At 52.2% G+C, this 11183-nt stretch overlaps 1 protein-coding gene across 1 annotated transcript in view; it reads right to left on the minus strand.

Moving 5' to 3' along the window:
• AAK1 (AP2 associated kinase 1) overlaps positions 1 to 10306 on the minus strand; it is a 48948-nt gene extending 38642 nt beyond the window's left edge. Inside the window, exons 1-2 of the mRNA XM_030964205.1 lie at positions 9994 to 10306; positions 9601 to 9905 (exon numbers count right to left, since the gene is read on the minus strand). Coding sequence (XP_030820065.1) covers positions 9601 to 9763 — 163 coding nt within the window. The 5' untranslated portion in view covers positions 9764 to 9905; positions 9994 to 10306. The remainder of the gene's footprint in view (positions 1 to 9600; positions 9906 to 9993) is intronic.
• Between the last annotated feature and the right edge of the window lie 877 nt (positions 10307 to 11183).

Here is an 11183-nt window from a genome sequence, read left to right on the forward strand (position 1 = left end):
TTGCCATGCAGCAGCATTTTAGAAGCCTAAAATAATCACTGGGCAAGATCCAGGCTGTGCATTAAAGCCACACTCTTGTCAGAAGCTCCAGTCCAAGGGCAGCAGGAGCTGGGCACTCGAGAGCAGCCCAGACACCCCAAGTCAGGGGCACTAAAGTCTCCCAGTATTTGCAGTATTTGTGACAGCAATTTCATAACAAACAGCAGCTCACTGGAGGCTTTGGCTGCCACAGCAGGAAGCACGTTTAGGTGTTCACGTGGGTGGATTTGCTGGGCATGTGCTCTGCTGCACAGCCCTGTGCATCCACTCCATTCCTCCCTGACAGGCAGACTTGCCAAACCAAAGCTGATAGAACAGGGTTTTATTACTATGCAGCAAGACACGCCGTCTCCAAATAGATTACTTGGCAAGGCAGACTCAGTCCCTCTCTATTGTAACAATTTTAGTCCCTGAACTTCCACTGTAAGCCCGAAAAAAAATAAAAATTAATGGGTCATGAATAACTCACGGCTTAAAAAAATTTAAAAGAATCATTTGTTTAGTTATCAGTCAGCCCTTTAAAAAGCACATTTCAGCTGCTATTATTCCCAGCAGCTGCTAATAGCATCTGAGCCCTTGTTCATCTCCAAGTGAAATTAGCACTGGCATCAACATGCTGTGGAGCATGACGGGCTGAGTGAACACGGCTGGAACTGCAACGCCAGCAAGAAGCTGCAGCAACTGCAGGCAGCTCAGGAGCTTCCCTGGAAAGGCAAGGAAGCCGTGAATCACATCAGGAGAGCAGAGAAAAAAGCACAACTAGTCAAGCAGACAGCAGGCTGTAGCTGGAGGTGAAGAGGAGGGAGAAAGCAGGATGAAGGCCAGGGCTGGGACTAACTGGGCTGGCTTGCAAGGGCCAGGCAGAGCAGGCTGTGGAGAAGTGTCATGGAAACAGCACACTCCATTTGGGAAGCAATTATGCAAGGATCCTAAGACAGCTCACAGCAACAGACAAGTCAGGCATTCAGGAATTCTGGTTCCAGCATTTGGGAATTCTGGTTCCTTGGGCAGCACCCGGACATGCTCCTGAGCACGGCAGCACAAGCACAACTCCACACGTTCCAGGAAGAGCCCGAGCTCACAGCCAACAGGACCCTGCCAGAGCTCCACAGCAGTGCATGGAGGCTTCTCTCCAACCAGCTTCCTCTCCTCAGCCCCAGGAATCCATGGCTCACCTTTCCAGGAATGGCAGATAATACAGGTGACCTGTGTAACTACAGCTTACAGGCAGCCCTGGGCCAGAGTGCCACCCCCCTGAGTAACAGGAAAACACAACTTAAGGACACATCCCATCCCTCTGCAGGGCAGACGCTGATCCACCCCTGAAGACAGCAATGAACTTTTCAACTCCTGAGTACATGCCAGGCATGGAGAGAGGTATCCACCATCCCAGCAGGCACCCCCAGGCACAGCCAGGAGCACAAAGGATCCATCATTCAGCATTTAATGGGAAAAAATATCAGCTCTACATGAAACAGGGTTTGAGTTTTCCACACATGCACAGGTGAAGAGGAGAGGGATGAACTATTTGTCTGTTCATTTGTCAGGTGTCTAGGAACAGGAAACAGCTGCTGGGGTCCAGAACCTGCAGTCTTGTGACTGTTACTCACCAAGCCTGTAACCACTGGGGATTGAATTCATCAGTTCAAATGAACTTAAGTCATTGCTTTACTTATTTATATCCCAACTTAAATAATAAATATATCACTAAACGCATCAGTTGCAGAAAAACTTTCAAAGGTACAGTGTAAGGCCTTGTTATGTTAAGTTTAAAACAGCAGCAAAAGGTAGAAAACAACCACCTGTCCCACTTCAAAACCAGCATCATTTTAATTTTTAAACAAGTCCAATACATTTAATCCTGTCTCATGTGCTGCTGAAAGCTGGGTGAGCAAGGCTGAGTCTGTGTGTTTCTGTGCTCTCTGAATAACAGCAGATCTCCAGAAGATCCTGTGTGTCAGCGCTCACACCATGATGAGCTGTACCAACCATCACAGCTGCCTGTTCCTCACACCCTCTCTCTGAACAGGCAGAGAGGCAGCAGCACATCAGTGTGCTCTGGTACCAAGGGAAGGGCCAGGAATCCCCAGGAGCAGGGCCAGGCTTTGTTCTGTATTTGCATTATGTGACACAGGGCCCTGGCCCATGATAAAAGTTCCTGGGTACTATGGTGACATGAATATTAATGACTCTGTGATTAAAACACCAGGCAAGGAGTTATATTTGCATTTAATACAAGACTGTCCCTGCTCTGCTACACAGCCCTTATCAAATGGCTTCATCTTCACGGGCTTCAGCTTCTCATTTGTGAAATAATTTGATAAGGCTCCCTGGCACCATCTGTTTGTGTCTGCTCTGCAGAGAGGGGACAGGCACAGAGGCACAGGCTGTGGCACACCTCACACCCAGAGCCTTTGTGTTCTGCAGAACAGCTCAGCACTTCAAACTGCAACTGGTAATGCAGCACAGAAACAGCAGGGTAAACTCACGTTCACATATCCAAGTACATCTGCTGACTCAGAAGCAACAGGTAAAGGCTGAAAGAAAGGCTCTGACATTCAGCAGGTTTGTTCTTCCCAGAAATTCGTGCCCAAGGATGACAGGACAGTGTGACCTGCCTGTCCTGCCCTCTCTCCCACACTGTCCCTCCTCCAGCCCTTGCCACCCCACATCAGGGCCCTGCGATGCATTTATCCATTTCCTTACAAACACAGCCAATAAAAGCCACAAACACAGGAACCAGCAGGATCTCATCAGCTGGGTGAAAAGGCAAGTGTGGCAGCACTGAGTCCCTGCACACACACAGGTACTGTCACAGTTCCTTCCAACTCCAGAGAGTGTTTTCTTTAACAATCTCAGGGTATTGCTCATGCCACCAGCCACCTGCATACCCCTGGTGCTACACACTTCTTCCACAGGTCATGAAGAGTCATTAGAGCAGAGCCCTGGGCCAGCAGCAGCCACAAATAACCTTCCTGTGGCCATAGGGGAGCATTTCCCATGGATCCAGCTCCCTCCTCACAAGCAGCAGCTCAGTGCCCGACAGGTCTTTATGGCCCAAGTCAGAAGCCATTAATCCTTCAGAGGGTCACAACAGGTAACTGAAGTAACGCTGAATTAGCAGGCAGGTCATGCAGAGAAGGCACAGAAGGCCAAGGTCTCCATTTCTGTGCTTCTCACATCAGCACTGATTTCTTGTGCTGCTTTTAAGAATTTCAAACCGGTTTGGAAGTCCACATTTTGCATCCCTCTCATGGACATCTGAATAGCCCCCCTACAGAACCTGGGATAGTGAAGTCACAAAAACATGTATAACACACCAACCCAAGGGCTCCTCCTGCTTGCTCTGGTGCCCTGGAGAGAGACTGATGCTCAGTGACAGCCACAGGAACTAGGCACATCATGTCCTCATGGAGCATTCTGCACATCTTTGAGACAAGCCTGAGTTTATTCCACTGCTGCCATTTGTGCAGCAAAAGCACACATCAGCCCTGCAAGCATCATTTTGCTTGCCGAAGGAGAGACAACCTGATATCTGAACAACAGCTGTGCAATTAGGGAGCCTCAGAAGATCTTGCATTTTGCTCTCACACCCTCGAGAACAGCTTGTCAGATTGCTCTAAGTTCACACAGGCGCATTTTGGGGCCCCCTACCACACGCCTATGGGAAGGGAAACTGGTCTGTGACTAACATGAATGGAAATCAGCTCTACCTGCCCTCATCACAGCACCAGGCAGCTTCCAGCTCAGCTGTGAGGGGATGCACACGCAAATCCCTGCTCAGGGAACTCAGCTGCTGATGGCTTTTTTTATTTTTAATCTATGAGATCACCCGTCACTGGTACGTAATTTCTTTCTGCAAAATCATGAAGCAAACCAGATGCTATGAGCATCTTGTTCCAAAAATGTCTTTAATGCAATCCTGCAACACATGGCCCGGGGTCCTGGCGTCAGCAGGGGTTCTGCCACAGAGCAAGTGTGAATTTTCACCCAAATCACACGTGTGCCAAGAGCTTCACTGAAATCACAGCGAGGCAGCACTTGAGAGGAAACACAGACTGCAATTAGAGCACCCAATCTGGAAGGCCAGAGATCAATTCCTGACTTGGCCACACATGCTCTGCAGTGCTTCACCTCCCTATCGGAGTTCCCAGAAGCCCTAAAAGAGGTGGAAGGACACATCCACAGGCTGTGCCAGGGCTCAGATACTCTGGGTAGTGAGAGCTCCTGGCATTAGAGGAGCTGCAGCACCTCCCCTCCGTTTCACTCTGCTGCATCACACTGAGGGCAGCTAACAATAACCTTCATTTCATTTAGTGGCAATTCCTGGACCTCCTACAAAAGGAGAAAGTTTCCATAATGACAAAAAGCCACAAATGAGAATTACCTTGCAGTGCCTCACTTAAGCCTTTCCAAATCTTTTCCTTGTGCTTGTAAATCACTGTCAGTATTGTTCCTACTCTCAAGAAGTACAGCAGCCAGTATCTGATCCAAGGAGGTTTGTTTCCAGCATGATACCACCACAAGGACATCCTGTGCTTCCCCCATCCAAGGAAGGCAGCACCCCTTCCTGGGAAACTTACTCAGTTACCTCTCGTTATCAGAAGATAACTCCTCCATAAACCAATTTTGCTTATGGCATGTTCTCCTCAGACTTCCTGTCTCCTTCCACATGCAGAACACAAGTAAACACTTAGCACAAGAGAAGGCAAATTGGTTGTGACTTTCCAGAGAAGCAGCACCAGCCCTGCAGCTGGCACGCTGCCTTCCCAACGGGCACAGCCTCAGCCTGCCCAGAACATTTACCCTGAAATAAAGTCACCTTCAAGGGAAGCAGCTCCCAGCCCCAACACAAGTGTGCAGCACCCAGCCAGTGCTGACCCCTTATTAGCCATGATTAACGCAGGTGGGTGAGCTTGGAAGGCAAGAAGTGCTAAATCCAGAGCGGATTCCAGCTTGTCTTCAGCACATTTGTGACTTCCCACCTGCTCTCCTCAAGCTGCTGACAAGCTCCTGCACAAAGGGGAGAAGGCCCATGCCACAATAAAAACATCATGCACACGCAACCAAGGTTAGCAGCCTGTTCCTTTAAAACTACCGGAACACTTCTGTAAGACCCCAGCTGGAGTTAAACCATGTACTACCCCCAGCCAGAATCCCAAAACTAGGCTTTCTTATACTGACAGCTTCATTGCTGGAGTGCTGAAACAGAAACTCTCTTGGTTTCACATGGAAGTTCCTTCCTGCGATGGTGACTGGCTGGGCAGAGAATAAAAACTGCCTTTAAAACAGCTTTCAGCTGCCACAGCTGTTCCATAAGGAACCAGCCCCACAGGCACAAGCCAGACCCCTTCTGTGACAGGCTGCACAAAGCCCACAGGCCAGGCCAGGCCAGTCTTACACACTTAAATCCACTAACACCTGCTTTTCCTCCCTGATTACATCTCGGGACACAGCACATGCTGTCCCAGCAAAAGCTGTGCTGCTAAAAGCACCAAAACACTTGGGATACCTCAGCATTTAGCAAAGAACTCCCGTGGGATTCTTCACAAGTTCCCCTGGCTTCTACTCTCAGAAAAACAGACTGCAGGAACACGGAATCAAACATCCTACCTGGCAGAGCAGAGTGCAGAGTACATGTTCTGCCTCACAAGAAACAGGGAAAAAAATTAAAAAATAAAAATCACATGTCCCATTCCAAGAGGAGAAACAGTTTAATTCCTAATCCAAATGTCCCTGGTCAGGTGATTAGCAGCTGGCCCTTGGCTGAAGCTGGAAAGCAGTAACTCACAAAATACACTTCAAAGCAATGTCTTGAACCCAGCCACACTGGAAATGGGTTGAGGATCACATAAATCTGCAAAACGTTCCTCAGATGGGGTTTGCTTCAAAGTGGGATTATTTCAGAAGAAGCTCACGTGTGTTATGAGCTGCAGGGGAAGGAGGTGCCAAGGGAGAGCAGGGCAGGGGTCAGCAGAAACCCTCTGCACTCCGGCCAGCCCTGGGCAGCTGAGGGCACAGGCTGGGCACTCACAGCCTCTCCCAGCTGCTTCCCACATGCACTGCCCTGCAGGGCTGCTAAGGGAAGTCAGGATGGATCCCACAATGTCCTCCTTTTCAAAACAGAGGAAAAAATACAGCTGGCAAACGTAGGATGATTCTGTGACTTTGCACTGGTTTGTAATACCAACCATTAAATGCTTTCAGGTCAACACTAGCTACAGCACACAGGCATGTACCTGAAAAACTCCAGTGAGATATCCAACAATTATTAAACCCGAATCCCTTACTTACACACTTGAAGGGGAAAAGACCTTCAAAAAAGTACAACTCATTTTAAAAGTAACTTTTCACAGGCCTGCAGAAACTCAGCCTGTACTTTGTGCTAGAAGCAGAGCAAGACAAACAAAACCCTGCTCAAACACGTGCCCCATCAATGTTTACACACCTCGGGTCAGCTCAGCACTCTCTCACAACACTGTGAGTAGAGTCACACAAAACACAGAGGCCCTCAAAAATGGGACACTGGGGCAATCCCCAACCTGGTTTAGCTCACCCTGCCTTGTGGTACTTTGCCACACACACACAGCTCTCCCAAACTCCTCAGCAAATTCCTCATTTATGGCAGCATCCTTCTCGATGTTCCTGCTGCTTGGATCCCCATCAGAGGGACACCAACCTCCCCAGAGCTCCAGCATGGGGCTCTGGGGTGGGGTTCTGCTGTTTTGGTTTTTCCCCTACACACAGGCAGAAACAAAGAGCACTATCTGATTTGGTCCAACACTTTTTTATTTTCAGAAAGAAAACAGCAAGACAGCAGCCTGACTCAGCCCCACAATGCAAGAGCTCCTGGGCGTTCACTGCAGCTCTGTGAAACACCACTCACCCCAAAACCAGTAGTCACAACACTCTGTGACTTTAAACCTGGGCCAGCAGCACTGCCCTCCCACCACAGATAATCCTTGTGCAAACTTTGGGGGGAATTGTTCAAGAGACTATTTGCGCTTTTATCTGGATTAGAGCAGGAGAGCTACAAGGACCCAAGTAGGAATCACCTATTGCAACATTCTGTTTGTAAAAAACCCACTGATTCACCATATCCTGACACCACAACCAACCCCTCAAATTCCTTCTGCATTATTCCCATCTCCTTCCTTCCAAAAGGAGGGGATGTTCCTCCCTGCCCAGGCAGGCAAGTATCCAGACAGAACTATTTTTCAGGGGTGGAAGAGTTAAACCACGCAGGTTTAACAGGAGGTATTTTGGGGGATTTACACCAGAGCCCAGAGGCACATGGAGCCATTTGGCATCTGGCACAGGCAGTGCTGCAGCCAGGGCACACTCCTCACCAGCAGGGTTGCTCAGCAGAATTCAGGGTGACCAGGCACAGCTCGGACAGGCAGAGCCAAATCCCAACACTTCCATTCCACAACTTCTGGTTCAACTCAAGTCTCCTCCACACCATTCTTCACTTCATTGGTTCTCTCTTTTAAGGCACTTTTACAGCTCATTTTTTTTCATGTTTCACAGGCTGCACCTAAACACAGCCCTCCCCACTCCCTCCTAAAGCAACGGGGATGAGAGGTCCTTCCTTCCCAGACAGGATACTCCTCCTACGAAGTGCTTCCCAGGGGACTTTTCCTTTTAGCAGAAATAGCCAGGAGTTGCCTCTTCAGCACTGCTGAAACACCGCTGCAGATACAGAGAGGTTTTCCAGCCGAGTTTCAGACGTCAGGAGTGCAGGGACTGGGCTGCCCACGAGCTCCCCAGGTCCCCAGCTGAGTCAGGGAGAAAAGGCTGTTTACCAGCACACCCAGAGCTGCAGCACTCCTGAGCCACACTGCTCCCCAGCACAAAAACCAACCAAACAACCTGCAAACCAACACACCGCCTTGCTCGTGCCCCTCGGAGGCTCCGCTCTGCACACACAAGGATTTCACACTGCCCACAGCAGAGTCTCACTGGGAGGAGATACCTGGGCAGCACCTTCCACCAGAAGAACTGCCTCTGCCTCACTGTTTCACAGTGCTCAGCCTGCATGTAAGGAACCCAGAGCTGCAGGCCACGCTCCATCCCACAGACAGGAACCAGGAGATGCAGGGAGAAGCCCCCAGAATGAGCAGCTCCCCCAGGACAGAGAGGCAGGGAAGGGAGGCTCTTCCCTCCCAGGCAATCTGTGCTCCCACCTCCACCTCTGCAGCAGCAGGAGAGCCCGGTGACACACGGCTTCTCTTCCCAGGGCAGAACCTGCCAGCACATTACTCATCAGCAAAAAAAGCCTCTGCCTTCCCATGTTACCAGGATGAGGCCATCCTGCATTAAAGGGAGACTGACAGCTTCTCAAGTTTAGCTCATGTAGGTCCTCAGCTTCCAGGGCCAAAAGGGCCTTGGAAATACCAGTCCAGGCAAACCCATATTGCAAATTTCAAGGGCAAAAAAAATCACTATAGTTGCTAGATAAAAGCTTGGTTACAGTGCTCCTCTCAGCAGAACACATCAGAAACCAAGTCTGAAAAACAGGCACAGACCTATTTTCTTGTACACCGTGGTGAACTCTTACAAATCTGAACACAGGCAGTGTACACAGAGTCCCTTTTCCATTTTAGGGCTCTTTCTGTAAAAGCCAACACAGGTCCTCCCACTCAGCTCTCTCCCAGCAGCTCTCCTCTCCCTCGCCATCAAAACAAAACAGTTTGGACTAAATCTGCCCAGGATGCTGCGCAGGAGGGACCAGGAGCAGGTCTAAAGAGGCCAACATCCCTCTGAAGGTCGAGGCTAAGGTTACCAGGCAGAGCCATTCAGGAGGCTCCTTACAGCCCCAACAAACGAAATGTAAAATGATAGTCCAGGCAGCAGAGCTGGTTACAATTAAACAAATGCCACCAGCAGCTTGCTGCACTGCAAGGCCTGCACCCGTCATGAGTTCTGTAACCCCTAGGATTCATTTTTAGGTCTCTAAATGTTTTATTTGGGGGGAAGGGGGGAAAGAAAAAAGGCAATTGGGATCACCACTTTGCCTTGCAGACATCCCACACACAGAGAAATCCCTCATGCCAGGTCACAGCCAGTCCTGCTCAGCCTACCTATGCGCATACACAGCTACAAGGAATTTACTCCAGTGTTTTAATCCTCTCTGCTTGAGGTGGGAAAGGAGGCAACAGCAGAAGAAAGTTTAAGAGCGAAGGACACTGCTTTCTTTATTTACAGCACCTTGTTCAGCACCAAAATATTTGACAATTTTGGTTTGGGTGTTTCTTTTGTTTTTTTTTAACTCCCAGTTTGGGAGAAGAGGGAAACAATTCTGAAAATCTCGCAATTTCTAAAGCATTAAAAAAACCACAACTAACTCTGCCAAATCCACACTGGATTTACAGATGGGAGGACCAAACACATCAGCTTACAGACACCACTGGACTGCAATTCTGCCAAGGACAATGAAATATTCAGGAATATGGGGGTCAAGGAGCAGGCTGGGTGCCTGGGACAGCCCAAGGCCTCCCTTCCAGCTTGGGGAGGAAAAGCAGCATCCATGGAGCGCTCGGAACAGCACCGGGACCTTACCTTCCGCCAGCACCTCGTCCACGGTGACCTGGTGCCGGCCGATGCTGAAGACCCGGCCGATGTAGCCGCTGCCCGGGCCGCTGCTGCCGCCGCCGCCGCCGCTGGTGCCCGCCCCGGGCCCGGAGCCGCCCTGCTCCCGGCGAGAGTCGAAGAACTTCTTCATGTCTCAGGAGGCGGCAGTGCCGGCCACGGGGCGATGCCGGTGTCGGTGCCGAGCCCTCCCGGCTCCTGCCGCGGCCGCTGAGGGGGGCCCGGGGCCGCTGGCCTGGCGGGGCCGAGCCGCGCTGTCCCCCGGGGAGTCACACCTGCAAAAGCAGCGGGGATAACGGGCCTGCGGCGTTACCCCCGCGGGCCCCGCCGCGAGCCCCGGCCCGCAGGGACCCTGCCCGGTACCTCGCAGATGGCGGCGGGTGCCTCCATGCGCCCCGCGGGGCCGGCCTGCGCAGCCCCAGCGGGTCACGGCGGGGGCCGGCTGCCGGCAGGGCCCGGGGCCCGCATCGCTGCCTGGCGGCGTCACCGGCGACCACCGAGCCCGTCAGGGACAGGGACCGACCCCGCCGCCGCCGCCCCCCCGCCGGCCCCATCCGACCAGGAAATGGGCCGTCACAGGAAGTCCCGGCTGCCGTCGGGAGCACCGCCCCCGCGCCTCCGCCGGCTGCAGGGCCCGGCCCCGCCGCCCCGGACTGTCCCGTCCCGTCCCGTCCCGCTCTGCCCTGTCCCGGGATGTCGCGTCCCGGGATGTCCCGTCCCGCAGCCCTCGGAGCGCCCCACGGTGCGGCCGGAGGGGGAGCGGGGGCTCGGCGGGATGGCGGCGCCGCGCGCGGCACGCTGGGGGCGGTAGTTTCCCGTGGCCGGCGGAGGGGGGGGCCATGCGGCGGCGGGGACTACAAGTCCCGGCATGCCGCGCGGCTCCGGCCGGCAGGGGGCGCTGTGGCGCGGGGCCGTGCGGGGGCTGTGGCGGAGCGCCCGGGCCGGGGTCGCCCCTCAGACCGGCCGGGACCGGAGGCCGCCCCAGGGACAGCGGAGGGGCCCGGGGGCTCTGTGTCCTCCTCGCCCTGAGGGATGAGTGCAGAAATCCTGTCCGTGAGGAACCACGGCCCACATTCGGGCTTTGCATGGTGACGGGTATTTACGTTTATCTTTGAAGTAATGCGCTAAAGTCGATGTTTTCGTCATATAATAATAAAAGGCCACTGCTGTGATATCTTGGGATTAACCTGAAGCACGAGGCTTATCTTCACACAGGCCCTGCTAGCGCCTGCTTTGAGAGCCTAAGAAAAAATCCTGACAGCAGAGATATCCCAAGCCCTTAAAATATCTTTAGTGTTTTACACCTGGTAGCTGGTTTTGTACAACCTGTGCCTTGGATTTGCTGTTAAATTACAGCTTCCTCCTCCTTCCCTGCCTGGCAAGATGCTCCTCAGGGGCACTGCAGCTCCTCCAGAGCCCAGAGCCATGGGGTCAGGCTTTGGAAAGGTTTAGTTTAGCTCAGATCTTGGGAAACTCAGTTTAAATGCACTTTGGGTTCTTCTCAGCATTTTTTCCTCAGAAATCAGGAGATTTTCCCAGCCTTTGGCATCCAG

Source organism: Camarhynchus parvulus, chromosome 22, assembly GCF_901933205.1.
Source record: "Camarhynchus parvulus chromosome 22, STF_HiC, whole genome shotgun sequence".
Lineage (NCBI taxonomy): Eukaryota > Metazoa > Chordata > Aves > Passeriformes > Thraupidae > Camarhynchus > Camarhynchus parvulus.